The following is a 27240-nucleotide window of genomic DNA, read 5'->3' as shown; positions in this document are numbered from 1 at the left end:
CAATTAAAAGCAAATCAAATGGACTTGCGGCAACTTTTCCGCCACAGAAAGTTGTCTTTTCATTGGCTCCCAATCTTGATGGCAATTTTTAGGACGACAAAACTGTATTTCTCAGCAGGAGTCTGGGATTAAGTTGTGCGTTTCCTCGTTTCTTTGTTATGCCAAGCGAATTTCAATTTGCTTTAAACTCTTCACTAAAGCAACACACAACGCATCGCCTTCTGCATTTGCATTTTATTTCCAATGGCTGCGTTTCGCAATTTCTTCGCAACTTTTTTCCCTTCCATTGTTTTTTGGCTTCTCGAGTGGAGAGGCAATTTCACTTTTCAACTTTATTCGAGCGAAAAATTGACGTGGAAATAGTGGGACGGAAAAGGGGAAAATCTGTCTGGCATATCTCAGCGGAGAAAAGACGTGGACACTGAAGGAGTTCCAAGGTAGACAGGCGTTAAGGCTTTCAAAACAGACCAACCAAGTGTGGACATGGAGAAATGCTAGATAAATAGAGAGCTAAGTAATATGGTGTATTATATGCACTTATTGAAGAGACCTCCAAAGAAAACTGCTAAAGAAATATTCACTTTCTTAAAGTATTAGAAGTAAATTAGAATTCCAACTAAGAACCTTTTAAATTGTTCGATATTTTCGCTTGGTTTATTTACAAATCGTTGGTAGATCGAGCGACAAATCGAGAAGACTCATCGCGCTCAGCACAGCAATCTAATTATTAAAGCATACTCTATATAAATCTACTTAACTAGATGGCGGAAATTGAACTGGAACACCTCTTCGTTCTTCGGATATATTCTACAGTCGCTGAGTGGAGCTGATCAGCCAGGCGACGATGAGGGTGAGACCCAATCCCAATCCGGACAGTCCGCCGGCTGAACCAGTAAGTTCGACCGTGTTGCAACCATCCGTGGCACACTTGTTGCAGTGATCCTCATTGTCGATCTCGCACTCCAATTCGCTGGCACATCCGCGCCGCAGGACGCCGTCGTTGAAAGTTGTGACACATTCGTCATTTGCCGCATAAACGGGACACACGGCCACGCTTTGAGGATGCTTGGCGCAAAGTGGATCATTAATGGAGTTGCAGATGTAGCACCGTCGTCGATTGTTGGGGAATATCTCGGCATTGCACTTGGCTCCGGAGCAGGCGGAACAGGTGCCATCCGCCACACAGCTGCTGCTTTCGGCAGAGCTCAGTGCACTCTTGCATCCACGGATCGTATGTCCGTCTACCAGGCGTGTGATACAATCGGCGTTGGGGGCATGACAGGTGATGGTGGTCAGCACGCCCGTGGGATCCTGAGCGCACTCCAACGACTTGCTGGAGTCACAGGACAGACACTCTCCCTCGGCGGGCAGTCGGCTCAGTTCGTTGCATTCGCTGCCTTGGCAGGAGTACAACAGATTGCCCTGCTGCCATTGCTCCAAGCTGGAGTCATTCTGGCTACTGGCACAACCCATCAGCTCCAAACCGCCATCAGTAGCATACTTGGCGAAACAGTAGTCATCCGATACGTAGGCCAAACAGGCTTGGGACCGGCTGCTCGAACAAGTGGCATCCGCGCAGGTGTGGCAACTAAGTCGATCGGCGGGATACGAGAAGGTATTGCATTCTGCGCCGGAGCAGGTGGCACAGTTTGTACCGCTCTCGTCGGTGCTACAATCGGAGCGGTCATACAGCTCCTTGTCGTCCAAGCAGGATCGAATCAAATCCGCTCCACTCAGAGCCACCAAGCACTGACCCTTGCAACTGCGCGTGCTCAAGTCGGACTCCTTGGGATCGGTGATACAGCTCGATTTGTTGGCCGAATTGCAGAAGGTGCAGCTCACATACTCCGCAGTGGACCAGGCATCATTGCACTCGTTCGACTTGCAGGTGAAACACAAAGCCGGATTCTTGCGGCAATAGCGATCCTCGTAGTCATCCACATCATCAGAACACCCTCTCCTCCTCACCGACACGCCATCGGCCTCAAAGACCGTCTTACAATCCTGCTCCAGATTCAGCGAACAAGTAACCGCAGGTCCCAGCGAACTCAGGCAATGTTCGCCCACACAAGTGTGGCACTTGAGGGGCAAGGTCTGGTACAAGCCGTGCTGACCATCGTCCACCCGGTTGGCCAGATCGATGGCATTGCACTCGCTGCCGGAGCAACTGCGGCAGTTGCGGAAGTCACTGGACTCGCACTCGACGATGCTGCTACAACCACGGGTAGTGACATTGCCGGAGAGCAGGGTCTTACAGGTCTCTGTATCGCTGACCCACGGACAGGCCAAGGTGTACGAGGGATCCGATTCACAACTGGAATCATCCTCAGAGGTGCAGGAGTAGCACACTTGACGATCAGCAGGGAAGATCTGAGAAATGGGGTCAAATTTAAAACATTTTAAAAAGTTTTTATGTGGATTTTATGGTTTAGTTACCTCACGATTGCAACCATCGACCGAACACACGGTACAGTTGGCATCGCTTCCTAAAAGACACGAGGCAAAATCGGTCTGGCCAAGATCGTACAGGCAGCCACGCTGGGTGGAACCATCTAGAAGAAAAGTTATAAAGATTGGTTAAGGAAATATATGACTAAGAAACTTCTTGGTGTACATACCATTCTCCAATCTGGTGTAGCATCCTGTGTGGGGCAACTGACTGCAGGTGTTGAAGGTACCAATAGCCAGGGCATCGGTGGCGCAAGAGGGATCCTCGCGAGAATCGCAGACGGCACAGCGCACGGGGGACTGGAGTTGGGGAACGTTGCAGTTGGTGCCATTGCAGACGGCAATGCGCTTCGTCTTGATAATGGCCTCCAGATCCTGGTTGCGGAAAGAGCTGAGGCAGCCAAGTTGCTTCAGATCGTTGTCCTCGTCCACCCACAGGAAGCAGCTATCCTCCGGCTTGTAGATGGCACAGGTCTTGGGCTGTGGATCTTCACACTCGTCGCCCTCGCAGGTGTAACAACTCTGGCGGTCTTCGGGCAAACTCTGGACATTGCAGGAGTCACCGCTGCAGGCGGCGCAGGTGGTATCACTGCCACTGGCACAGTTCAGCTGGTCAGACGCCTCCTTGTCATCCAAACAGGTTCGGATAAGATCCAAGCCAGCATCCGCGCTGCCGTACAGAGCAGTCATACATTGTCCCTGGCACTGACGAGTCCTGTGACTGGCACTTGTCGGATCCCACAGGCAGGAGGAATCCTTGTAGGAGTCGCAGTAGATACAGGTGGTATACTGACTCAGGGCAGTGGCATTGTTGCAGTTGTTGGACTTGCAGGAGGGACAGCTGCCGGCATTGGTACCACAATAGGTGGAGATGGTGGCATCCGCTTCCACTTCATCCTGGCAGCCACGTCTGGTGACGGCACCATCTGATCCAAACACAGTCAGGCAGTCCTGCTCGTTGTTGTTTTGGCACTTGACCGAGGGAATGTCCTCCTCCTGGCAGCCGGTACCCTCGCAGGTAAGACACTCCAGTGGAAGGTCCTGCCACTTTCCAATATTGTCATCGGACTTGGCGGCCAAATCGATCTGATTGCATCCATCGCCCTCGCAGTAGACACAGGACTTGGCATTCGCCTCGCAGCTAAGCGAGGAGGCGCAGTTCCTGTAGGTCACTCCGTTTCTCAGATTGGTCACACATTGGTCATCTGCAGCGTACAGATCACACACGGTAAGGCTACTGGGGTTGTTTTCACAATTGCTGTCTGTTTCGGAGTTGCAAACGTGGCAGGATCGGCGATCACTGGGATAAACCAATTGGTTGCAATTATTTCCCTGGCAGGAGTTGCACGTGGCAGAGGTACTGTTGTAGCACGAGAGGAACTCGTCGTCCTCCAAGTTGGAGAGACAACCTCTCTCTGTGCTTCCATCGGACAGGACACGGGAATAGCATTCAGGGAAGCCACCCAAACTGCAATCTGTGGCTGTTGTCACACTTGAGGGACTAATCGCACAGTTGACGTCGGTACGTGAGCTGCACAGAGTGCAAGTCTGAGTTTCTGGCACGGATTCAATGGTGTTGCAATCATTATCGCTGCAGGTCAGCAATCTCTTGGACCGTTTCAGCAAATAGATATCGTCGTGGCTCAATTCACTGAGGCAACCCAACGAGCTGATCGACCTCTCCTCATCGAACTGAATGTAGCACTCATCGTGCTCCCTGTAATTCGAGCAACTGGCAGCCTTCGCACTCTGGCACTCATCGCCCTGGCATACCAAACAGCTTTGCCGACTGGCCACTAAGTCCTCGGAATTGCACTTGGCACCTTCGCAAGTGGCGCAGAACCTCTTGCTACCGGACCTGCAGGCATCACGATCCTCCTTTTCCAAGTCATCATAGCAATTGCGGATTAGCGCATAGCTGGGATCCTCAGTTTCGTTGAAGAGGGGCAGGAAGGCAGAGACACAACGCTCGTGGCACTGGCGTGTCTTTGTGATCTGTGTGGGATTACTAACACAATTCGAGTCCACACTGGAATCACAAACGATGCACTCGACATAATTGTCCTGGGAGTCGGCAGTGTTGCAGCCATTGGAATTACAACGGGGACAGGAGGCGGGATTCTCGTCGCAGTAGTCGGACTCCTCGAAGACGGACTCTGAGCAACCTCTTTGGGTAACTGAACCGGCATCGCTGAATACGGTCACGCAGTTGTCGTATCCCGAACACTTCGTCAGGGTACCACCACCAGAAGCACAATCTGTTCCCGAGCACACGAGACACTCAATGGGTACATCTTGCCACACGCCGGGCAAGCCATCCTCGCCAATTTTCTCGAGGTTAATGGTGTTGCAACCATCGCCGGAAGTGCAAACGCGGCACGTTCTGGAATCGAAGGGATCTGAGCAGGTGAGTGACGAATTGCATCCTCGGTACGTAATGCCATTCAACAATGTGGTCACACAGGACTCGTCCTGGGAGTAAATGGGGCACACAGTGTTGGTTAGAGTAGCTGGTGAGGTGGCACAGTTGGGGTCACTGGAGGAATCGCACTGGTAACACTTCCTACGATCCGCGGGGAATACGGACAAACCGTTGCAACGTTCGCCAGTGCACGTTTCGCAGAGTTTTCCATCGCCAGTGAGACACTCGTAGAAATCGTCTCCACCCAAACTGGATATGCATCCACGAATGGTGTTGCCCTGACTATCAATCTGGGTAACACACTCTGTGTAGGGCAACTGGGAACAGATATTGGTAGTGGTCAACTGGTTGGGATTGGTGGCACATCGGGAATCATCCGTAGAGGAGCATTGCAGGCAAGTGTTGGGATCGGGAGTGATGCTGTATTCGTTGCACTTTTGTCCGGAGCACAGGAGCAAACGTTGCTGGGCCACCAGCTCCTTGATGACCTGTGTTTCAAAATCACTGGCGCAGCCCATGGCCACCACACCGGAGTCATCGTAGGCCAAATAGCATTGGTCATTCTCCCGGTAGGCCACACACTTGGATGTTTCCGGACTCTCACAGTAGGGATCCTTGCAAGTGTAGCACTCCAGTGGGTTAGCGATGACATCATCTCCATTGCAGAGCGATCCAGTGCAGGCGGTGCAATTGGAATGAGTTCCCGCGGCACAGGATGCTCGTTCCGCCTCATTCAAATCGTCCAGGCATCCGCGAGTGGGCAGCAGAGCCGAGTCCCAGGATGAGCTGCGTGGATACAATCCCGTCATGCACTGACCCTGGCACTTTCTGGTAGTTTCCGGCTTCTCCCATGAGCAGTTCACATCATCCTCGGCATCACAGAAGTAGCAATCCACATAGGAGTCCAAGGAGACGGCCGTATTGCATCCATCCGACTTACACTGTGGACACTTGTCTCCGTCCAAATCGCAGTAGTCCGCGTTGGCAGCCAAGACAGAGTCACTGCATCCTCTGGCCACCACTTGACCCTCTGAGTTGAAGACTGTTGAGCAGGTCTGCTTGTTGTTACCCTCACACTTCGTGGTTGCCGTGCCCACAGTTGCACAGCTAGCTGCATCGCTACAAACGTGACAGCTCAGCGGAAGATCCGTCCACTTTCCTGGCTCACCCACGTAGCTCGACTGCAGATCCACGGTGTTGCAGTTGGCTCCGGAGCACACTCGGCAGCTTCCTGCCTGCGATGCATCGCAATTCACCTCCGATTGGCAGCCACGACGGGTGCGACCATTGGTCAGAGAAGTCACACAGGCATCGTCATCGGAATAGGTACGACAGTAGCTCGAATAGCTGGATGGATTCAGGGCGCAATCGGAATCGCTGGCGGAGTCGCAACGCAAGCACGTCAGCCAATCTGCGGGATACACGTCGCTGTTGCAATTATTCGTGCTGCAAATGGTGCAGTTGGTGGTGCCAGCGCTGGAGCATTCATCGAAGAGCTCATCATCGGTATCCTTAAGGCAACCACGCAGCAGAACGCCATCCTCATTCAGATAACTGTAGCACTCGGGATTGATGTAGTGTTCGCAATCGGTGGACAAAGCCGCACTGCCTCCAACACATCCATCATCATAAGTAGAGTTACACACGTTGCAGGCAACGCCCTCCAGTTTCAGCTTATCCTTGGTATTGCAGTTGTCGCCGGAGCAGAGATACAGATCCCTGCGGTTGGTCAACAGGAACGAGTCCTGCAGATCGGTGGCACAACCCATGGCCTTGACAGTGCCAACGCCCACGTGAATGTAGCACTGATCCCCGGACCGATATCCCAAACAAAGTTGACTGGTAAGCGTTTCACATGCGGCATCCTGACACACATTGCAGCTCAGGCGATCCTCGGGTACATCAGCTTTGTTGCACGAGGCGGCCGAGCAGGAAACACAATGCTCCAGGCTTCCGGCCGAGCATGCCGCACGATCATCGTAATCGAGGTCGTCCAAACAGCCGCGAGCCAGGTCGTAAACAGGATTAACCTCCGATCGATTGCGGGGATACAGGCCAGTGAAGCAGCTGCCCTGGCAGGACAAAGTACGGTTTATATCGCTCACATCTCGGACGCATTGTGCCTCATCGCTTCCATCGCAGAACACACAATCCACATAGGTGCTCAGCTCCTTGGCGTTATTGCAACCGCTGGACTTGCAGAATTTGCAATTGGCCGAGTTTTCATCGCAGTATTGCAGGAGCTCAGTGTCCGCGTAGAGGGTATCCGTGCAACCCCGGAAGATCACAGAGCCAGAGGCATCGAAAACGGTGCCACAATTCTGCTCATCGTTGCCAGTACACTTGCGCAAGGTGCCGGAACTGGTTCCCTGGCATTCGGTGCCGTTGCAGGAATAGCAATTGACTGGCGGTGTTATCCACTTGCTGGGATATCCAATGTAAGAGTTGAACAGATCCGCCACATTGCAATTATCCTTGCCGGAGCACATGCGGCAGTGCTGTTTGTCGTCATCGTCGCAGGTGAACTCCCGCTGGCAACCGCGATAGGTTTCACCATTTACCAACTTGGCACTACATCCTTCGTCTTCCAGATAGTAGGGACACACCTCCGATGCATCGGGCGCAGATGAGCACGTGGGATCGGTGACCGAGTCACAGCGCTGACAACGGCGACGATCCGCAGGATATATATCGGCATTACAGCGATCGCCAGTGCAAACCACACAGTTTCCTGTGCCATCGAGGCACTCCTGCAATTGCTCACGCTCCAAGCTGCTCAAGCAACTACGCTGGGTTCTGCCACCTATGTAACACAGGAGAGGATTAGTCCAGTTTCTGAATGAAATTCGAATTATATTACAAGATATACTCACTTATGATGCGTGTCTGACAGCTGGTATACGGCAAAACTCCGCAATTTCCAATTAATGTGATCTTTGAAGGGTCTGTAGCACAGTTGGGATCATCGGAAGAATCGCAAACGATGCACTGGTGTGGAACTGGTAGGATGTCAAAGAAGTTGCAATCGTTGTCATCGCAAAACAGGAGAGAGTGGAATTTATCCTCCACAAACTCCTCATCCAAATCGGACAGGCAACCCATGCCGGTGATATCGGCATTATAGTCAAACAGGATATAGCAACGATCATCGGGACTATAGGAGCTGCACTGACTGGCCTGCGGGTCATCGCAATCGGATCCCGAGCACTTGTAGCAGGACTGTGAGACCTCGGCTATATTCTCCACATTACAGTTGGCTCCGGTGCAGGCAATGCAGGCGGCATCGGTGCCGGCAATGCAAGTCGCCTGATCCTCCGGATCCTTGTCATCCAAACAGCCTCGCACAGTGTCGTAAACGAAATTCTCGGTGGATCTCCTGCGTGATGCAGTGAAACACTGGCCATTACAAAGGCGGCGGGACTTTACATTTGCCGCATTGGTGGCACAATCTTCGTTTTCGTAGTCACAGTAGATGCATTCGGTGTAGCTGTCCAGGGATCTGGCACTGTTGCACCCATTGGAGTTGCAATTGTGGCAGTTGCCGTCATTGGCATCACAGTAGCTGGCCCAGGTTTCCTCGACCACCTGGCTGCAACCCTTAGCCGACACAGATCCATTCGCACTGAATACGGTCACACAATACTCGGAGTCACTTGAGCAAGTTGTGTTCAAAAGATCGCTGGCAGCACAACTGGTGGCATCCGAACAACTCTGGCAGCTGAGTGGCAAACTCTGGCCCCACAATCCTGGCTGCCCATCCGCCAATCTCTTCAGATTGCCGGTGTTACAATCGGCTCCGGAGCAGACCTCACACTTTTTGGGGTTACTAGACTCACACTCCAGGGATGCACTACATCCACGTTGAGTATTGCCTAAGAGATCTATGACAGTTATGCACTGCTGATCGGCGGTGTGCAGAAGACACAGGGCGGAGGCGGAGGGCGATCCCTCACAGGAGGCATCCTCACCGGAATCGCAAATCTGACAGGTCAGACGCTCCGTGGGCTGGAGCTGCAATATATAAATAAAATAGTTATAAAAAGCCTATCAAATATCCAACTCTATTTTAAACACAACCCACCAGCTCGTTGCACGACTCTCCTGTGCATCTGAGGCACTTTGTGCTATTGGCGTCCTTGAGGCAGTCCAGGTAATCCTCACCCTCCAAACTGGTCAGGCAACCCCTCTCCGTGTGTCCATCATCCAGGATCCTCGAATAGCAATCGGTGTTCACAAGACTTTCGCACACCGTAACAGATTCCACATTCTCGGGAGCCACAGCGCAATCATCATCCGTCCTGGAGCTGCACAGTTTGCATGTTTGTGGTTTTGCCAGAGCAGATTCGACATTGCAATTGTCACCAGTGCAGTACCACAACTGCTTGTTGGTTTCCATCAGGGTAACATCGCTCACGTTGTATTGACTCAGGCAGCCCATCTCGTAGATGGCACCCGATGTATCGATTTCGATGAAGCAGCTCTCTGGTTTATCACCAGATGGGACAGCTCGGCAGGTCTTCGATTGCGGATTGCTGCAATCCCCTTTGCAGACATTACAGCTTCCTCGGACACCCAATTCCTCTTTATTACAGCTTGCCGTACTGCAGGCAACGCAGTTTTCGAGAGATCCTTCGGAACAGGCCTCTCGATCGTCCAAATCCAGATCATCCAGACAACTGCGAACCAATTCCAAGGGTGCACCCTCTTCACTATTTGTGGGATAAAGTGCTGTGATACATTGTTGGTTGCACTTCCTTCTCTCAGTCACAAGTTCGATGTCGAAGACACAATTATCATCGCTCTGGGCATCGCAAACAACGCAATCGAGGAAATTCTCCTTGGTTTTCAGGAAGTTACATCCATGAGATCGGCATTCATAGCAATCATCCCCGCTTGCCGTGCAACTTGATTCCAAGTTGTCGCTACATCCCCTCTCAATCACAGCACCATTGCTGTTGAAAATGGCCACACAACTTTGGCCATCGTTACCCAGACATTTTCGCAGGGTTCCTGATCCTGCAGAGCACTCATCGAGTGTGGAGCACTCATAGCAGTTGATGGGACCGGAATGCCAGTTGTGAATTAAAGCATCTGCAAGTAATAGATGATGACAATTGTACAATTTAAGATTTAAGTGCTAGTAAACCCAATACACGCGTCCCTTATTTCAGCAAGTAAGCCAAATCCAAGCTGGAAAATACGTTGATAAACGTATAATTAATGGCACCATGCGACTGTGTTACGTATTAAAGAGTTTATGGGCCTGACGATAATCGAATTTTCGTGTTATTTATGACTACCGATGTCTGAAGGCTGCCGTTACCACATCGTTGGGATCTTTGTCCCGTAATCAGCTTATAAATTAATAAATTAATAATTGCTTTCAGATCCATAAAACGGCCAATTCAATACCAATCGCAAAACACAATCGATCAAGAAGCGTGTTCTCGTAATTTTAAAAGAGAAAGTTAGCAAATGCAGGAGGGTTAACATTTCAGTTAACTTTTTTTTACTCTATTACTATTAGGGCAAGATGGACATTAATTACTTTTAAATATTTTGTAATCACGCTAAATATGCTTTATGCTTCACACGACTGATTTGTGTTTAATATAACAAAGTCCAATAGCCACTTCTAATCTTTTGCTTGAATTAATCCACCTAAATCAAAATGGATTGGGTTTCAAGGCACTCGATAATTTCGATTGACGTTGCAGGTGTTTCGCAATGACATTAACACACGAATATAACTATACCGAGCAAAGGTTTACTTTGAACCAACCAAAATCCACAAGGTTTACACGCGTATGTCACATCATGAAGTGCACTTTTTATTGATAGTAGATAAATGTTTAATATACACCATATAGAGGCATGGCTATGAGTCATAAATGGCGGCGCGATTAACGGACGTACACTTGTTTTATTCATTGTCCAATGGCGAATAACACGAGCAGATACTTTTCGTTGATTAGATAGGTTATTCGTCTTTTCAATTTATTTCTTTATTGTTCAATCCGAATTGCCAAAGAATGTTTAACTTCGTTTTCAGTAAGTAGTGTCTAGTTTTACATAAATTATGTTAGTAAATTTAGTTTAAAATGTAGGATATTGATTCATTAGTTTTTTTTTAAGATTTCTTTTGAAGAAATTCATTACGTAAAACAATATTTTTTCTACTATCTAGTCTTTTATATTTAATCCATTTTTTGTGGTAGTTTTTAATAGCTTCTTGCTATTTTCACTGTTTTTTTATCACGATCACTTTCACTTTACACTAATCTTAATCCTGGATTTCGACTGGAACCTACCACTTGAGTGATTTAGCACAAGGAGTAGCAGAGCTACTCCTGCCGTCGTTGATTTCATGATCGTTTGAGGGCCACTTCGCGTATTTCCGTATTAGCCACAAAAATGGATTCCGGCAACTAATTTTTAGCTAGGTGATGTGAGGCCTTTTATAGATTTCCCAATCGCGACAAGCTTGAGCAATCGATCGATCGATGGGTCCTATCGTGGCTGTTTGATTATTGCTCTATATTAGGGGCCCAGTGCGATTATATTGTAGGTGCTGTTGCCATTGCTAAATGGCCGATAAAGCTTCGTTATTTATAACCGATTGAGGGGAATTAACATAAAAAGCAACAAAAACTATCCAGATAAGCCGGCCATAATCAGGCGAAATGGAGTCGTGAACACTTTTACACCACTCGATAAGGTTGTCCAACGGACAGCCGAAATATATGTTGACTGATTAGAGGACTTCTGCCATTAAAAGCCGACAAATTTTGGACATTGTTAGCTGCCATGAAATATTCGCAGCTAGTTTTGCGAAGATTCGTATCCGTTTAAAGCACCTAAATAACTATCTGCGAAGGAAAATGGCTTAAAGCTTCTGAAGTCGATGGCCAGTTCGATTATTCGATAGTCATGGCGCTCCTTTTCGCAATTGTAAATCACATTATTTTTGGAAAACCCCAGATATAGATTTTTTGCTATTTCTAAGAACTTAATCTTATAACGTTGTTGCTTACTATTATTGCTTCCAATTGGACTTTATACAATCTATTTTATAATGCCATTAAGTCGGTTCTAAGTGAGTCGTGCTAAACAAATAAATATTTACAGTGAATCACATATAAATAGAATGAGAAATATACCCCTGGCTGATGAGTCATGAGTGATTAAAATTATTTAACTGATTGTAGATTTGGTAATCGGAATAAACCAATTTGTTAGTTATCTCGTTAAGCTTTCAATATTTCAACACGAAAAAAGCTTTTTAGCTAGCTAAAAATAGAAAATAATAAATTAATTTGGATTTATAGTTCATCCTATTTAACGATTACCAAATCAACTCAATTGAATGTTTATATAAGTAGGCTTGCCCATGGATTAGTGGTATTTCGCCACATAATCGGGCCTTATCAACTTTTGATCAATGACATAACCAACCCAGCATAAAACCAAAAAGATTACATTTGATCGCAAAAAATAATTTATGGTCTCATCATAAAAATTTTGTTGATAAAATATTATATAGATTGGAGAAGTCCGTGGGAATTTTGGCTAAGCGCCGCCACTTTGCCTATTTAAGTGGGTTGTAAAAACAAACTGCCAATTGAGCAAAGATCAGGAATACGGAAGCGTTCAAACCGAACGCCGAATTGGGTTTGCCGGTTGTGGTTGGAACCTCTTCAGTAGTCGAAGGTTCTGTGGTGGATTGTGTAGTTTCTGGTGAATTTGTTGAAGAGCTTGTTGTTGAACTTGTTGAAGAACTTGTTGTGGAAGAACTTGTTGTTGAACTTGTTGAAGAACTTGTTGATGTACTGGTTGTAGAGCTTGTTGATGTACTGGTTGTAGAACTTGAAGATGATTCAGTTGTGATTGTTGAACTAGGCGTGGACTCCGTTGATGAACTTGTAGATTCCGTCGGATCTTGAGTGGTTGGTCCATCATCTACCCTTACAATTTGATCATTGCAATGGGGCTGTTCCAAAGGATCGCACAAGTGGCAATTCGGATCGGCAAGGCAGTTGACTTGATCTAAAAGAGTCAGTGAGCATCCCCTTTCCAAAACATCCCCAACCAAACTGGCAAAGCAAAAACTTCTGCCCGATCTCGCAATAGGACATTGTGTCGCCTTCAGGAGCTCGGGAGATTCTGCACACTGTGCGTCCTGAAAGATGAAAGTTTTTTAAAATATATAAGACTTTTGCTCCTTGTGATAGTTACCTCTGTATTGTTGCACTGAAGACAGTTAGCCCTTTTGGATGCCACATTGTTGCACCTTTCGGTTACGCATATCTCGCAATCGATTTCATGTCCTATATCTTTATCCTGGCATGTGTCTCGCCAATCATCTTCGAGACTTTCCAGACATCCTTGGGCCTGAACTACGCCTGCCTTAAAAACACTTACGCAGGAATCCAATTTTTCTGAGCATTGTTCCTCTGCATCATAGGTACTCCTTTGGCAGTTTATATCTCGACAAAAAATACACTTTTCAGATGCCAAAACATAGCTGCTGGTCAAAACAATTGCGAGTAAGAGTTCCGTAAAAATTAAGTTTGACATTGTGGAAGGAAGATTTAGCATTGAAAAGCTGCCAATTGTTAGCCTTCGCTTTATATAAATTCTGGCCTCTCAAGAGGATGTTACTGATAGTTCTTCCAAGATAGCATACTGAAGTAATTAAGCTCGTTAAGTTGTTGTTCATCACTTCAAATATTGCATAAACAATTCAGTTGTTTTTGTGGATTTTCTTCAAGTGCGTCAATTCTTGTGGGGTATTTTTAAAGTAGTTCCTTGCTCACGGTAAATAAACAAGCTTACATAGGTAATGGAATTTTTTACCATTTATGGGTTATCTCCCTAGATTAGACAACGAATTGGATCAAATTTCTTTCAGATAGTTTAAAGTGAGCCAATTCAAGGTTGTTGATTATAGATTACTACCAGGGTTATCAATTAAGTTTTGGTGATTCAACAAAGACGTCATAGGATCTTTGTATATGTATATAAGGAAGTCTCTGTCTTACAAATACATTTTAAAAAAATTATATAGGAATTATTTTTGTAAATTTTTTTTCTTGCGCAATTATTATATTATCTTGTGTTGCAAACTAACTAGGGATGCCTAAATATCTTAATATATTTATCTTATTTATTTAATCTTATTATTAAATCTTATTTAGTATTCATAATACTATTCAATATAAGGTAAAGGCATCATTCAGAATTTATATATATTTTTATTTGGCTGTTTGAAATAAAATAAAATCCGTTATAGGTGGATTTTTAGTTGCTTATATTTTATAATCGCATTTAATTTATTTCTTGACCCACATACAATGTTACATTATAGTTATTATCTCAGGAACCGGATGAAGCGATTTCCAGCACTTGAGCTCTCGGCGATGTTGGCTGCATTGCAGTTCCTAATGTCGCCAGGTGAGCACAACAGGCAGTTGGCATCATTCAGGCAGCTCAGCTGATCGGTTTCGGTGGTGGAGCATCCACGCACAATGGATCCTCCCGAGGATTTCACATAGCAATACGAGTTGGGAGCAGTGGGGGCACTACAACGGGCTGCTGCCAAAGCGGCGGCATTTGAAGCGCAGTTTGAGTCCTTTTGGGAGAATTCAAATGTTAGAATTAAAATTGGTTTTTCTATTTGGAAACTCTACACTTACCTTGCTGGAATCGCACTGAATGCAGGCATACTTCGCAGAGCCCACATTGTTGCACTGCTTCGTGTTGCACTTGTGGCAAGAACCATTGTCATCGCATTTGGAACGCAAGTCTTTCGGAATTTCCAGGGAGCAACCCTTGAACAAAACCTTGGCTGGAATATTTTAAAATATATTTGTTTTTATTTAATAATACAAGGTAATTTTTCCCTCTCAACACACCTTCATCATAGATGGTCACACAGTAGTCCAGGGAATCCACACATGTCTGCGTTTTATTCAGCTGAACCCTCTGGCAATTAGCTCCTTCACAAGTGTGGCAACTGATTGCCGTGTTACCGGCCACATGACCCACCAGCACCACCAGCACCACAGCACTCAACACCTTCGCCATTGTTTGGGCCTTCATTTTTTTGCTTCGACTGTCAGGCAATTGGCCATTGCGATCGGCTTTTATACCGCCGACCACTTCAAATGCCCCACTGAAGTGTCCTCGAGAGCGGTTGCTGTCAGTATGTGTGTTTGTTCGTGGAAATGGCCAAACACTTGAGGGCTTTCTATAAAGAACCAACAGCAGAGGGCAGTTAAATAGATACAACTACATTTAAATCGCATTACTCATCGAAGCTTTGCTTAAGCTTACTGGGGATTCTACTTCCACTCCAAATGACAAAAACAAGTAAGAAAAATCGGTATGTAGAGTGATGTACATAAATATATTTATTATACACTGCAGCTGAAAGATGGGACATATTTAAATATAGATTATTCTACACAATGTATCTAAAAATTTCTTTTAATTATAAAAAAGCTTATCTTTCTATTTTAGTTAAATAATATTGGTTTAACTTAAATAAAAGAAAATCTAATAGTATGAAGTCACCTCAGTATCATCAATTCAAATTCTTTTTTTTTAGTGGATGTACAAATTTAAGAGCTATTGTATTTTGCAGGCTTATTGAAGTGACCTCTAAAAAAAAGCTGTCGGCCAAGGAATTTCGCCGTGATTGAACTGTGGTTTTATTCCAGGGATCACCAGCTAGTTAATTGACGGAAAAAAGTCAACAATCCAATAAGCCGATAAGATAGAAAAACAAAATATTGTGTAAACAAGTGATTACTCGCTTTATTTTCATATATTTATTTAAAATTTAATTCAGCAATTTAAGCGAGAGCAAGGCAAACAAAGCCAAGACGAAGCTCATGAGTTTTCTACTTTGCTCAGCTGCAGACTTGGAACCCAATTGTAAGTCGAAATTGTTGCAGGCCACTGAATCACTGGCGTTATCCGGCTGGCAGAGCGAGCATTCCGAATCCTCCAGGCAGGCCTTTTGCTCCTTAACCGAAAGAGCACATCCCCTTTGGAGGCTGTCCTTCTGAGCGCCAACGACCTTGACATAGCAGTAGGAATTCGCGGAGGTGGGGAGACCACATTGGGTGGCGGCCAGGGAGGCGCTGGCCCCCTTGTTACAGGCAGCAGACTGGGGAGAAACATTTAAAACAAATATAAATTATAGGTGTTACTTTGAGATGGGCTTATTTACATCAGAACCTATGCATTGAATGCATTTGAAATCGCTGCGTCCCACATTATTGCATAATTGTCCGCTGCACTTTTGGCATTGATCGTCCTTCGCCGCACATTTTGCTTGACCAGCCAAAGAGATCTCAGAAAAGCATCCACGCTCACTAACAGCAACTGAAAATAATTCTTTTTGTACCTAAAAATTCACTTTCCTCATAACTTCAGACTTACAATCCTCATAAATGGTAACGCAAACGTCCAATTTATCTGAACAGCTAACGGTGGCGTTTTGACGCGTGGTTCTCAAACAATTTATGCCTTCACAGCTGTAACATTTTGGCGGTTCAGCTGAATTGCGCACCTCTGCTGAAATTTCTCCTGAAATTTCCTGAGAAGCTAGGAAAATAGCAAGTAGTATAATAAATTTCACCGATGGCACCATTTTTTGAAGAGCTTCCTACGCCGTTGGACGACCAAATAGAACTGAAACTAAGCTGCAGCTAATTTGGAAATCGAAAAATCCACAATTGTTTTGCGACACTTGAGAAAATTCATATTAATCAGTCAACAGACTGATAAAGATGTTACAATGCAGTACTTGTTGTGCTAAGCAATTTCAAGATGTTTTCCCATAGATTAGTAGTTTCTATATCAGCCAGTATACGATTTGTTTGCTTGGCCATTAAAAATTCTTATCTGGCTTATTTCGGACAAAAAGGTAAAATGTAAAATAAAGGGTTTAAATTATATTGCATTGACTCATGCGGTAGTTTATATTCTTTTAATTAGCAATAAATTATTAGCATTAATTCTGATTTGTATTTATATTATTTTGCTAGCTTCCTTATCGAAAAATTTTGACTTCTTAAAAGGTCTTCGAATGGCCCATCGCCAGTCATTTTTGTATTTATGTGCCCTCCAGTTATCTGGAACTTATCGGTTTGGGATCGGTGTGAGTTATGACAATCAATTTTTATGACACACAGGCTTATAATCTAAGTTCGCAAAAGATACGACCGACATTTCTGCTTTTAATTGAATGGTATCATTCGACTTTGACTTCCTCAGCGCAATATTAATTTATGGCCTAATAGTTCTAGTAGTCACAATGAAGTTAAATCTAGCAATTAAACATAATAATACTGATTCCCTAAATGGTTAAGTTTTTCAATGCAACTTTAATGCTGAGGTCAAACTTTGTTGGCCAGGCAAATTAAAGCACAGCTGTACTTATTTGCATACACTTACAACAGATTTTCCCTTACAACCAACACGAGGGGATTACGTTACATAATCCGAAAAAACAGAGAGGACGGCAAAGCTCCGAAATGGAAAATGAAACGAAAATAATACAAACATAACAAAGAAATATGCAAAGCAGATGAATTGGGGATAAAAATGCGTGAGGGAAAATAAAAATGTAGCAAAGCGAGAAAACTGGAAGCGTTAAGGAAAAATTGAAAGCTTACAGGGGCGAGTGAAAAGTTTTTAGCCTTGGTAATAGGGAAACCCGAATGATACCAAAGGAAATGAGAATAGGTCAATATTTTCAGAGGGGAGTCCTCAGCAAAGTAAATGAAAAATAAAAATATTACAATTTGTAGGCAAATTATACCTTATAGCTAATGGTCTTTTAAGCAACTGCTTAACAAGTAGTACTGTTGAAGGATAATATGGTAGAAGTTGAACCGTAAATATAGAAAATACTAAGTCAATTTCTACCCTCTGGGAACCGCTTGTTTTTCGGGTATGGTGGGAAATAGTCCTTTGGGTCCATCATCTACGACTTCACTCTCCCGCTCCAAGCACTTGATCCGCTCCACGCGCGCCATGATGAGGTATCCCTTGCCCCCACTGACCACGAAATGGAACTCGTCGAGTCCGGCACAGGCGGCGGCATAGATTCCCCGTCGGTTGACCACCACCACGGCTCCATTGAATTCCGTATTGTGTCGCAGCAGGCGTTGCACCACCCACTTGGCGGCTTGGTCCGGTCGCTTACCCGCTCGCATTGCTTCGACGGCCAGGAAGGCGGGCAGGTGCCGCATTAGGACATCACCATCGCCACTGGCCACCGCACCACCCACATCGTTATCCGCATAGATCCCGGCACCAGGCACCGCCGCATCACCCACTCGGCCGGGAATCCGAAATTGGGCGCCACTCGATTGGCTGGCCACATGGAATTTACCCTCCGCATCCAGGGCCAAGAAGGCCAGCTGATCGTGTTGACCCTGTGTGATGGCATACTCCTGGTGCATCGGATGCTGATGCAGGTGCTCGGGCAGTGGTGTGTATGGACCACAGTTTTCCGTTGGCGGCGGACGTACATCTCGCCAGAAATTCGGTTGACAGCCGTTTGAACGCCACTTTTTCCAGACACTTTTCGTTCGCCCATCCGTGAGGAACTCCTCCTTGTAACCCAAAGATCTGGCAAATTTCGTGGCACTTTTTCCGACCAGAACGGAATGTTTGGTGTATCTGAGAACTGCATCGGCCACTAGAATGGCATTCCGAGCTCCTTCCATTGCGGCAACTGCACCATACTCCAAATGTTCTCCATCCATAATGGCCGCCTCCAGGGTGAGTGTTCCCTCCGAGTCTGGCGAAGATCCTCCGGCCAGTAGGCGTCCACATCGCTGATTCTGACAGGCCATGCATCCCTGCATCACGGCCATGCGAGTCCTTCGAGGTCCTTGCTGCAGCACACTCCATGCCTGCAAATTGGCATCCGTATAGTTCCACGTACTTATCAACAGTGGTTGAATCTCAGTCTTCTTGGTGCCGTACAATTTGATCCGTCTCTCTCGCAATTTTCGGTTCTTGAAATATTTTTGGGATTTTTCGCGAACGCTGCAGGTTGATTTGAACAGAAGGAGGAGGATCAGCAGTCGAAGGCAACAGCTTTGCGCCAACATACTCCAAGCAGAACTTATTCATGACTGAAAGCTTCCACACACATGTTACACTAGAAGTCTGACTAAGTGACAAGCAGTACCATCGATATTTACACAAAAACAGACCTTTAGTTCCATAGATTAGGCTGTAATGTACCAGGTTGAGGAAGTACACAAAATATTACATTTGGACTAGCCCCAACTCTAATTTAATCGAACCAATTTATGTAACCACAAATTACAAGTCATAACAAAAGACATTTACGGAAAACAGGTCGTAAAATCTATAAATTAGCAAAGCCAGGATTTTACACCTCACCGTAGGCATTGGAAAGCAGCAAGGCTCAGATACATTTGATTTATTTACTACAAACAATTTGCAAGTATTTATCCTATTCATGCATTGTCAACAAGCAAAATATCTGCCAGACAAACTCATAAGATACGTTATTTGTTATGCATCGAACTTTGTCTATATAAATTTATGGGTGTTTGTTTGCTTTCTCGATTGTGTGTTAGTGCGGTTGTGTGCATGTGTGTGTGTATAAATATCTGATGAACACAAAACTTTTGTATCTATGTATCATAAAAGGGAGCAAAACAACTGCCAATTGGTTGGGGCTGTCCAAATTCCCTTCCGCTGAATGGATAAATCTGGAAAAATATTTCAGCACTGTGCACCCAGAATAAAGGGAAAGATTTTAAACAACTTTTATATATTCTTATTTTAGTTCAATTAATATTAATTAACTTTTGCTAACTAATGACAATTTGTGTGCTATACATTTTTAATGATATTTTTCCTGAAATTAAAAGCTACATAATTGATTTGGATTTAACACATATGTTTGAGACCCACTGTCAGAGATTCGGCATAGACTTTTGTATCAATAATTTATTGCAGATTGGAAGTGGGCGAAAACATCGCTCCCGTTGGCGGTACAAACCCCCCAAAAATGCCCACTTATCTAAAATGCTGTTTTTCTCACAATTGACTTCAATCATATTGGCCATATGTATGTATTGACTGCTGATTGATTGATGACGCCTAGCAAATGGTTAGTTGGTCGAGCAAAATTGCATAAATCCTTGGCGCCCGGCCATTCGATTTCCTTTCGGCCCACGTTATTCTGACCTCCGGTCTGCTTCCCATCTGCCCGTCTCACTCACTCCCTCAGGACCTCTCACTCGCACATTCGCGTAATTGCGTTTATTGTGCGTTTGAGATTTGTAATTTGATGGCAATGCATCTGTATTTGTGCTTGTGTCTGCCATGTCATGTGTGCGTATGTGTGTGTGAGCCAGTTTGGTTTTGGTTTGGGCCGTGTTGATTGAAAATGGCTTAAGTAATCGACAGTTGATTGGTTGATTTGATTGCTGGTGTTGTAGTTCGGTTGTCACTGAATATTGTTTGGGGTTCGCGTTGGGGTTTGGCATTCGCCAATTGTGCGAATCGCTGTACCATTAATCGGGTCAGGAATTTTGGCTTAGAGTGCATGTTGGCTTATATATAATTATGGGTTAGAGCATAGTTTGGCAACTGCTAACTAGATAGCACACATTTAAAGGCTCAAAGCCCATTTCAAAGAGTAAAGAAATGATGTGGCTTACAGCTCTTTCCTAAAAATAATGTAAAAGATAACGAAATTTATTCAACATCTCCATTTGTTTGGTATACCTTTGATTTGGTTTCCGTGGCCGCAAACTACTTTCAGAAATTAGCAGATTGACAGCGCCACATCCTTTCACTTCCTGCGCTTCCTCCACTTAACCCTCCAGCCCAAGTTTTCTATGTCAGGTACAGACTTTCCGTCTGAACCCTGACCCAGATTAACCGCCATGCCCCTCGAGGCCCCTCAAATCCCCCCCAAATCCCCCTTCAAGCCACCAAAGAACCACCGTCTGCTGGGGCTCTTGAGCGGCTAAATAAGCTTGCTGGCGGCTACAAACACTTTTGCGCCTGGACGCAGCCAAAAGCACCACTTTGAGTCGAGCGGTTTGGCGGTGGGCCTGGGCAGGGTTTAAGTTTGCTGTGTGTAGCAAAACGTAAATAACTTGGCAAAGCAAAAAGCAAACAAACAGAACTGCCAGGAGGAGCAGCAATGGCTGAAGCCGAAGGAAAATGCAAAGGCAGCTGCTGAACGGAGGCGAGTACGAGGAGCAAACCGAGCCAAAGAAACGTAAAATGCCGCAAAAGGAAAATCCACTTTACCAGTAAAAAGTTCTTCACATTATTGCTGCTGCTGCTGCCACCGATGCTTGTTACCTGTTACCTCTTTCCATTTGCCATTTACCATTTACCAGTTACCTGTTACCTTTGCTCTTGCCAAAATGCCACCATTATTTCGACCTGAAAATGGCTACAAGTGGCGCTCAACTCTTCGCATTCAGTGGCTTCCACATGCACTCTAATATTTAACATAAACAAATACAAACGAACTACTTTAGTGGTTGTCTCTGCGGGTATAATGAAGTCGGAAAAGGAAGTTGGAGGGTATTAATATAGACTGATATGTATCGTGAAGAAATAGTACAGTATTCATGCCCAAAAATATCATATAAATAAAAATTTAATCTTTATGTTTGAAAAATGTATTTAATTGTATATATTTAATCGTAAGATTACTTTACTTCGCACAGGTCATTGAAACTTTATGGCAAGCTCCTACCGCTTACCAAACTGGATTAATAAAATCAGCATTCCACAGTGTGTCTAATCAAATGGCCATGAATGGACAACTACGCCTAATCGTGATGAGATCCCCCAACTAGGAAACCAGTTCCAGCGGACACCCAAAGAGAGTTAGTAGGAGATATTTCTAGTTGTCAAACCCTTGGGTGGCCAATTTTAAGCAGGACGCGACATCGAGCAATCAAAACTGCCATGATTAATGTCAGCACAATTGACATAAAGCATTGGCCATGGCCGAGAGTGGAAATCGCCGAGGGCCATCGCCATCGCCATCGCCATTCAGGCCAACTGGAAAAACTCGAACCCGAACTCGAGCCAGGGAGACGGCCAACTGGAGGATGCAATTATTGATGGATTATTTACTGTCAGCACTGGCCGTTATGACAATGAGATATGGCCACAGGGCTGGATGGCTGGCTGGCTGGTTGGTTGGTCTGTCTGGAGAATGTCTGCAGCCAATGACATCGACTAGACGAGCGTGCTGAAGATTGCTGTCCTCGAGCCGGGAGTCATTGAATCTTGCTCCTTTGCTCCTTGGGATCTGTTGGCATCTATCGCAGCCCCCTGACTTTGCAATTTATGGCTCGCAATTATGTGGAGTGTGTGTGTGTGCGCATCATTAGTATTCAATATATTCAGTATATATTCGACATTGCATTGATGCATTAATTGCGCGCAATCACCTTTCATATAAATAATCGAGCAATAATGGTGCGTAAGCCGCTGTACAAAACTCTTACACTGCAAGAATACATACCTCATACCTTAAATTACAATTCAGTGTTTAATTATAAGAAGTAATCCTTGAATTATGCCCTCGATTTCCCAGTGCAGAACTCCCAAGAAGGAAGCCAAAGTCAAAGTCAAGCGCTGGCGACGCCTTCGCTCATTTGCATATTTCGTGTAATTATGCGGGGAAATTACAACGGGAGCTATGGGCCACCAACACCACCATCACCATCACCATCATCAACAGCGACCATCGTCGTCGAAATAATCATCATCGTCCTCACAATCGGTGGCATAACTTCTTGTCATGGCCCTGAGACTTTGGCTGCCAGTCGGACGCAGACGTTTGCCGTTAATTATGTTGACAGCATTGACAGCCGCGCTGGGGATCGCGATTGGGATTGAGAATGGGGATATATGCATATATATATCTATGTAGATATAAATATGTAGGTATAGGAGCTATAGAACGGAAGGGGGACCACCAGCCATGTTGTGTCAATCGATAAACGTTTAATCGCCTTGAATTGATAATAGCCAAGCTGCCCATTATGGTCGCGCTGATGTGCCGTCTAATGGATAATTTGTGTTTCAGTCAACTTTTGATTTGGCCCGCTCAATCGCATTTCGAATGCAAACCATCAAATCGCTGCGGAAATGAAGTCCAAAAAGTTATGATTCTTTGATTTCCCATAATTGAGACAATTTCCATAAATTTTTTTGGGAAATTAGGAAAGGCCGTGGGAGTGGCGAATGGCTAAATTTAAATTTCAAAGCTGTCAAATAGGTCTTCGAAGTTATAAGTAAAATGTGCTGACATGCATGCATTTGAATTTTACTGCAATACCTATAAGTACTTTATACCAGTACTTTTACCACAAAAAAAAAGGGTTTTATATAAAAAAAATTTACTTGTGCGTCGGCCGGGAATCGAACCCGGATCAACTGCTTGGAAGGCAACTATGCTGACCATTACACCACCGACGCCGCTTGAACGTAGGGAGAAAATAACTCAAGTTAGGCGAAGTGAGAAAAGAAAAGAAAGAAAGAGAGAGAGGGACCCTCTGAGATAGAGAGAGTTATAAAATAAGTCGGAATTTCAGCTTAACCAACACAAACTAAAATTTGAAATCTAAATATAGAACACCTAATTAACTCATTAAATTATCTAAACATGCTCAGAACGAATATATTTAATTAGTTTTGTGAGTATGCACTTGTATGTACGATCATATAACACCAGCCTTTATTCATGTCATTCCATAATAAATTGCAAAAATCTTAAAAATTTATGTACTGCCATAAGATAAAAAAAATGATATTTATGTTGATTGCTTATTTGCTTTGAGCGTAATCGGCAAAATTTGTTTGCCCAGCACACCAGCGAGCGTATGGAAACTGTGTGGAAACCTCTTGAGCTTCCATCACCACGGAGGTGTTGCGTAGGTGTCAAAGGTCAATGGGTTTGCTGTTCGACAGAGACCGCCTGTGGACAAACTTGCTCAACGGCTTCAAATGCCAAACGAGCTGGCGGAAAACGACGAGTTTACTGTGAGGGCGCAAAAAATAAAAAAGGCCTTTGCCTGCCAGACTTTGCTTTTGACAAACTTATTAAAAAAGTTTCTGCCAGTTGGCAAATATCATAATCATCTGCATTTCAGATAGTACGCTGTTATTTTCCCCCTTTTCATGGCCCATCTCTTCCTTCATAATCAGCGAGGACTATGTTTGGCCTATGCCCTGCGACTTCAGCTCGTCATCGCCAGACATTTTACTTGCAAAGTTTACCACTAATGGCTTATGATGCTCTTTCAAAGCGCTTACGACGTTTGACTTTAACCATTTATTTGGGCCTATCTTAAGCGTCTTAAATTAATTACAAGGCATATAAGGAACTTTGAATTAGTTATTTTATTATACAAAATTAAACAGAAAGTTAAAAATGATCTTCATCTATGAATATATTTAATTCAGTTTATTAGTTAGATAGTCTTTCACTTTTAAGAGTATCCTGCATTGCACTTCAAATTCATCCCACTCTCAATTAATTCAATTAATTATCAAACAGTTTTTGAGTGTGTGTGTGTGTGTGTATGATTATGTGACTGAGATGATATGCAAATAGTTTTATCAACTGTTTATGCCATTCAACCACAAGTTAAACAACAAAAATGATGACAAAGTTGAGCACTTAAATGAAAATTCGCATTTTTGTTATTGCCTGGCAAAATTAATATGTGCATAACGCTGGTGGCCTTAATAAACAATTTTAATTAAATATTTCCCAAAGTATGTATTTATATTAATTTTTCCCACATATTTAGCTGGTCGAGATTCCAGTATTTTTTTCACAGTCAAGGCGACACAAAAATGTATAGTATCATAAAAATGTGTACTGTGTGTTTAGCTAATGAAAGGTATGTGTTTTTTATTCATAAAAGAATTTAATTATTTAATTTTATGATTTTATTTTGGCGAATATTGTTGGTTGACTTTCGTGCATACTTTTAGGGGTCGGCTCCGTTGATAGATGTTATTAATAATGGGTATGGCGTAGTTTACTCCACGCACGAAAGACATTATTTATTTTTCATTTATTTATATGCGCATAAGCCAAAGTTGGTCGAAAGGAAATTGTGGTGCCACCGTGGGGGAACCTTGGATAGTAAATTGCAAAAGCGGACACTTGCTTACCCCAGTGTCCAGAGGCCAGTGGCCAGTGGGGCATGGGAGCGTCCAAGTTGCCCCTGCCCCAACTGCCCAACATGCCTCCAAGTTAAAATGCACAAGCTGTGCGTGCGGAAATTGAAGGCAGCATGCAGCATGCATCAAGCTACGGGCCACTTGCAACCGGGTGCTCATCCACTTGGTCCTCAGAATTGCCTCGCGGTGCTGGGTGCTTGGACTAATAGAATTAGAATGTGCACCACATGAGCAATTTTCTGCAAATTTGTCGTTCGGCTCGTATACATTTTGCAGCTGCTTTCGCAGAGGATCGCGCACTGAATTGCCGCTCCATCCACGCTAATTAGTTGGCCAAGACCCCGGCGCAGACCGTATAAAAATAAGCGAGTAGAGGAAGCCAGTGCTATGTGGATGCCATGTTCGGATCGGAGGAGTTGCAAGGAGGTGGCGAATGTCACCAAAGGTTGATTGGGATCAAGGTGAGAACGAAGTTGTTGCCGCCGCCTTGGAGCCATGAAATGTCCACTTTATGGTGGGTGACCGTATACGTGTGGAATTCAATGGGATGTTCTTGCTGCGATGGTGTTCTTTGTTAATTTTATTTTCTTTTGTGGGTAAGCCATTTACAACAATGTCTTGGGCCATGTTTTTTGGCATCTTTTTCTTTTTTCTTAACCAGAGTTATTCTGGTTATAGTAAGACCTATTTTACACTTTTAATTGGGCAAGATAATGTTTTAATGTTTGGAATATTTGAAATAATGTTTCAAAAATCCAATATGTATGCTTCTTACCTAGCTATTTATACATAGCTATGCACAGTATTTTCCAGCAACAAATAACGGCTTATCTATATAATTACATATCAAAAACAAAATGCAATTAACTTGCACCATGACCGTTCGAAAAATTCGCGACAATTTAGCGACGTTGTGGAAATGCAAGCCTGTACGAAGAAGAAGCGAAGAATTCGTGGTTCGCCGCATGACAACGGAAATTAAATTGCATGAAATTGGAAAATTATTACACGCAGGCACACAGAGAGAGTGGAAAATGCATTTGCATAGTGCTGAGGTAGCCATGCAATTTGGCCGGCCATTTAAGCCAAATTAAGGCCCCGTTGCAGGCACTACTACTTGGCCTCAAACTCCGTCTCTTTCGACGTCTTGTGTTGGCCATTCTAGTTGGCTAGTTGGCCATGTGGCGGCGTATGTGCGTGTTTCTGGCGGTCACATGCAATCAAGGCTGCAATTTTCTTAACCAGTTTCCTTTAACCAGTTGACAATTCGTGTGCGTAACGCGGTCTAGAGCCCGTCACTTGGGTTCTAGCCATATTTCTATCGAAAACCAGACAAAAAACCAGTACACAGAAAATGCTGAATATTTACTATTTAAAAGCTTATTAGATACATTATTTTGTTGCAGTTTTGCATAGATACATTCTGATTGTTAAGAAAACATACATATTTCCTAACAGCACCTAACTTAAATTTCTATATCAGAGTTTGGTTTTTAGCAGTGCACGTCTGAGCATTTCATCTTCGTGGGCTCCTTTCAGGTCTTTGGTTTTGCCATTGGCATGCATCGCCAATCAGTTGGCAGTTTGTTTGGCTTAATCGCCTGCGTAATTGATATGCGCCTCTGAGTATGAGTGTGTGTGTGCGTTGGGAGGCGGCAGTCTAGGTTCCTTTTTTAATTAAACTCCACAGCTCGCTGGCTTTTAGCTGGCAATTTAACAGAGACATTAATGCGGCGAGCTCTGGCTGGCGATTGAGCGGCAGATTGGGCTAGATGCTAAATGGATGTGGAAATAGAATGAGATGACAGCGATTGATCTGGCGGAGTGTTTATGTGTGTGGGGTCGGGAGGAGATTGGATCTGTTGATTACTGGCCAGCAGGAAAGATATTATCGTGTGCTAGATTGGTACTTTACCATTTCAAGTTGCCATGCTTTGGATTGATTTAAATACTTGTACTATGTGGTTGTAAAAACTCGCATTAAAAATGTATAAAAACTTGTTATTAACAATACGGTATCTGAACAAACATCCAGCATTCGAATAAAAATTATCGTATTGGAAAACCCACATTTGTGCATTCATTTATGCGTATGTGCCAAAAATTACAATTGCAAATGATGCCTTTTGCAG

At 44.4% G+C, this 27240-nt stretch overlaps 5 protein-coding genes and 1 non-coding gene across 6 annotated transcripts; all 6 read right to left on the bottom strand.

Annotated features, from left to right (window-relative positions):
- Positions 1-625: 625 nt before the first annotated feature.
- On the bottom strand, positions 626-11305 carry LOC6530559. The gene is made up of 6 exons (XM_002091436.3): positions 11182-11305; positions 8952-9961; positions 7744-8881; positions 2619-7673; positions 2437-2552; positions 626-2370 (listed from the first exon to the last, which is right to left on the bottom strand). Exons 1-6 carry the CDS (start codon positions 11237-11239, stop codon positions 808-810), a joined length of 8940 nt encoding a protein of 2979 aa, XP_002091472.1. The 5' UTR covers positions 11240-11305; the 3' UTR covers positions 626-807.
- A 1040-nt stretch (positions 11306-12345) lies between these two features.
- On the bottom strand, positions 12346-13475 carry LOC6530558 (cell wall integrity and stress response component 1). The gene is made up of 2 exons (XM_002091435.3): positions 13106-13475; positions 12346-13049 (listed from the first exon to the last, which is right to left on the bottom strand). Exons 1-2 carry the CDS (start codon positions 13466-13468, stop codon positions 12459-12461), a joined length of 954 nt encoding a protein of 317 aa, XP_002091471.3. The 5' UTR covers positions 13469-13475; the 3' UTR covers positions 12346-12458.
- Positions 13476-14178: 703 nt separating this feature from the next.
- On the bottom strand, positions 14179-14991 carry LOC6530557. The gene is made up of 3 exons (XM_002091434.4): positions 14785-14991; positions 14566-14717; positions 14179-14501 (listed from the first exon to the last, which is right to left on the bottom strand). Exons 1-3 carry the CDS (start codon positions 14969-14971, stop codon positions 14241-14243), a joined length of 600 nt encoding a protein of 199 aa, XP_002091470.1. The 5' UTR covers positions 14972-14991; the 3' UTR covers positions 14179-14240.
- A 672-nt stretch (positions 14992-15663) lies between these two features.
- LOC6530556 lies at positions 15664-16568 on the bottom strand. Its single transcript, XM_002091433.4, has 3 exons — positions 16319-16568; positions 16107-16261; positions 15664-16043 (listed from the first exon to the last, which is right to left on the bottom strand). Exons 1-3 carry the CDS (start codon positions 16527-16529, stop codon positions 15714-15716), a joined length of 696 nt encoding a protein of 231 aa, XP_002091469.1. The 5' UTR covers positions 16530-16568; the 3' UTR covers positions 15664-15713.
- Positions 16569-16582: 14 nt separating this feature from the next.
- LOC6530555 (L-asparaginase-like protein GE13669) lies at positions 16583-19008 on the bottom strand. The gene has a single exon (XM_002091432.4). It carries the CDS (start codon positions 19003-19005, stop codon positions 17806-17808), a length of 1200 nt encoding a protein of 399 aa, XP_002091468.1. The 5' UTR covers positions 19006-19008; the 3' UTR covers positions 16583-17805.
- A 4312-nt stretch (positions 19009-23320) lies between these two features.
- Positions 23321-23392, bottom strand: Trnag-ucc. The gene has a single exon. It is a non-coding gene; the product is annotated as a tRNA-Gly (tRNA).
- Between the last annotated feature and the right edge of the window lie 3848 nt (positions 23393-27240).

This window comes from Drosophila yakuba, chromosome 2R (assembly GCF_016746365.2).
Source record: "Drosophila yakuba strain Tai18E2 chromosome 2R, Prin_Dyak_Tai18E2_2.1, whole genome shotgun sequence".
NCBI lineage: Eukaryota > Metazoa > Arthropoda > Insecta > Diptera > Drosophilidae > Drosophila > Drosophila yakuba.
The sequence above is the reverse complement of the archived record's forward strand: the minus strand, read 5'-3'. Positions and strand labels throughout refer to the sequence as shown.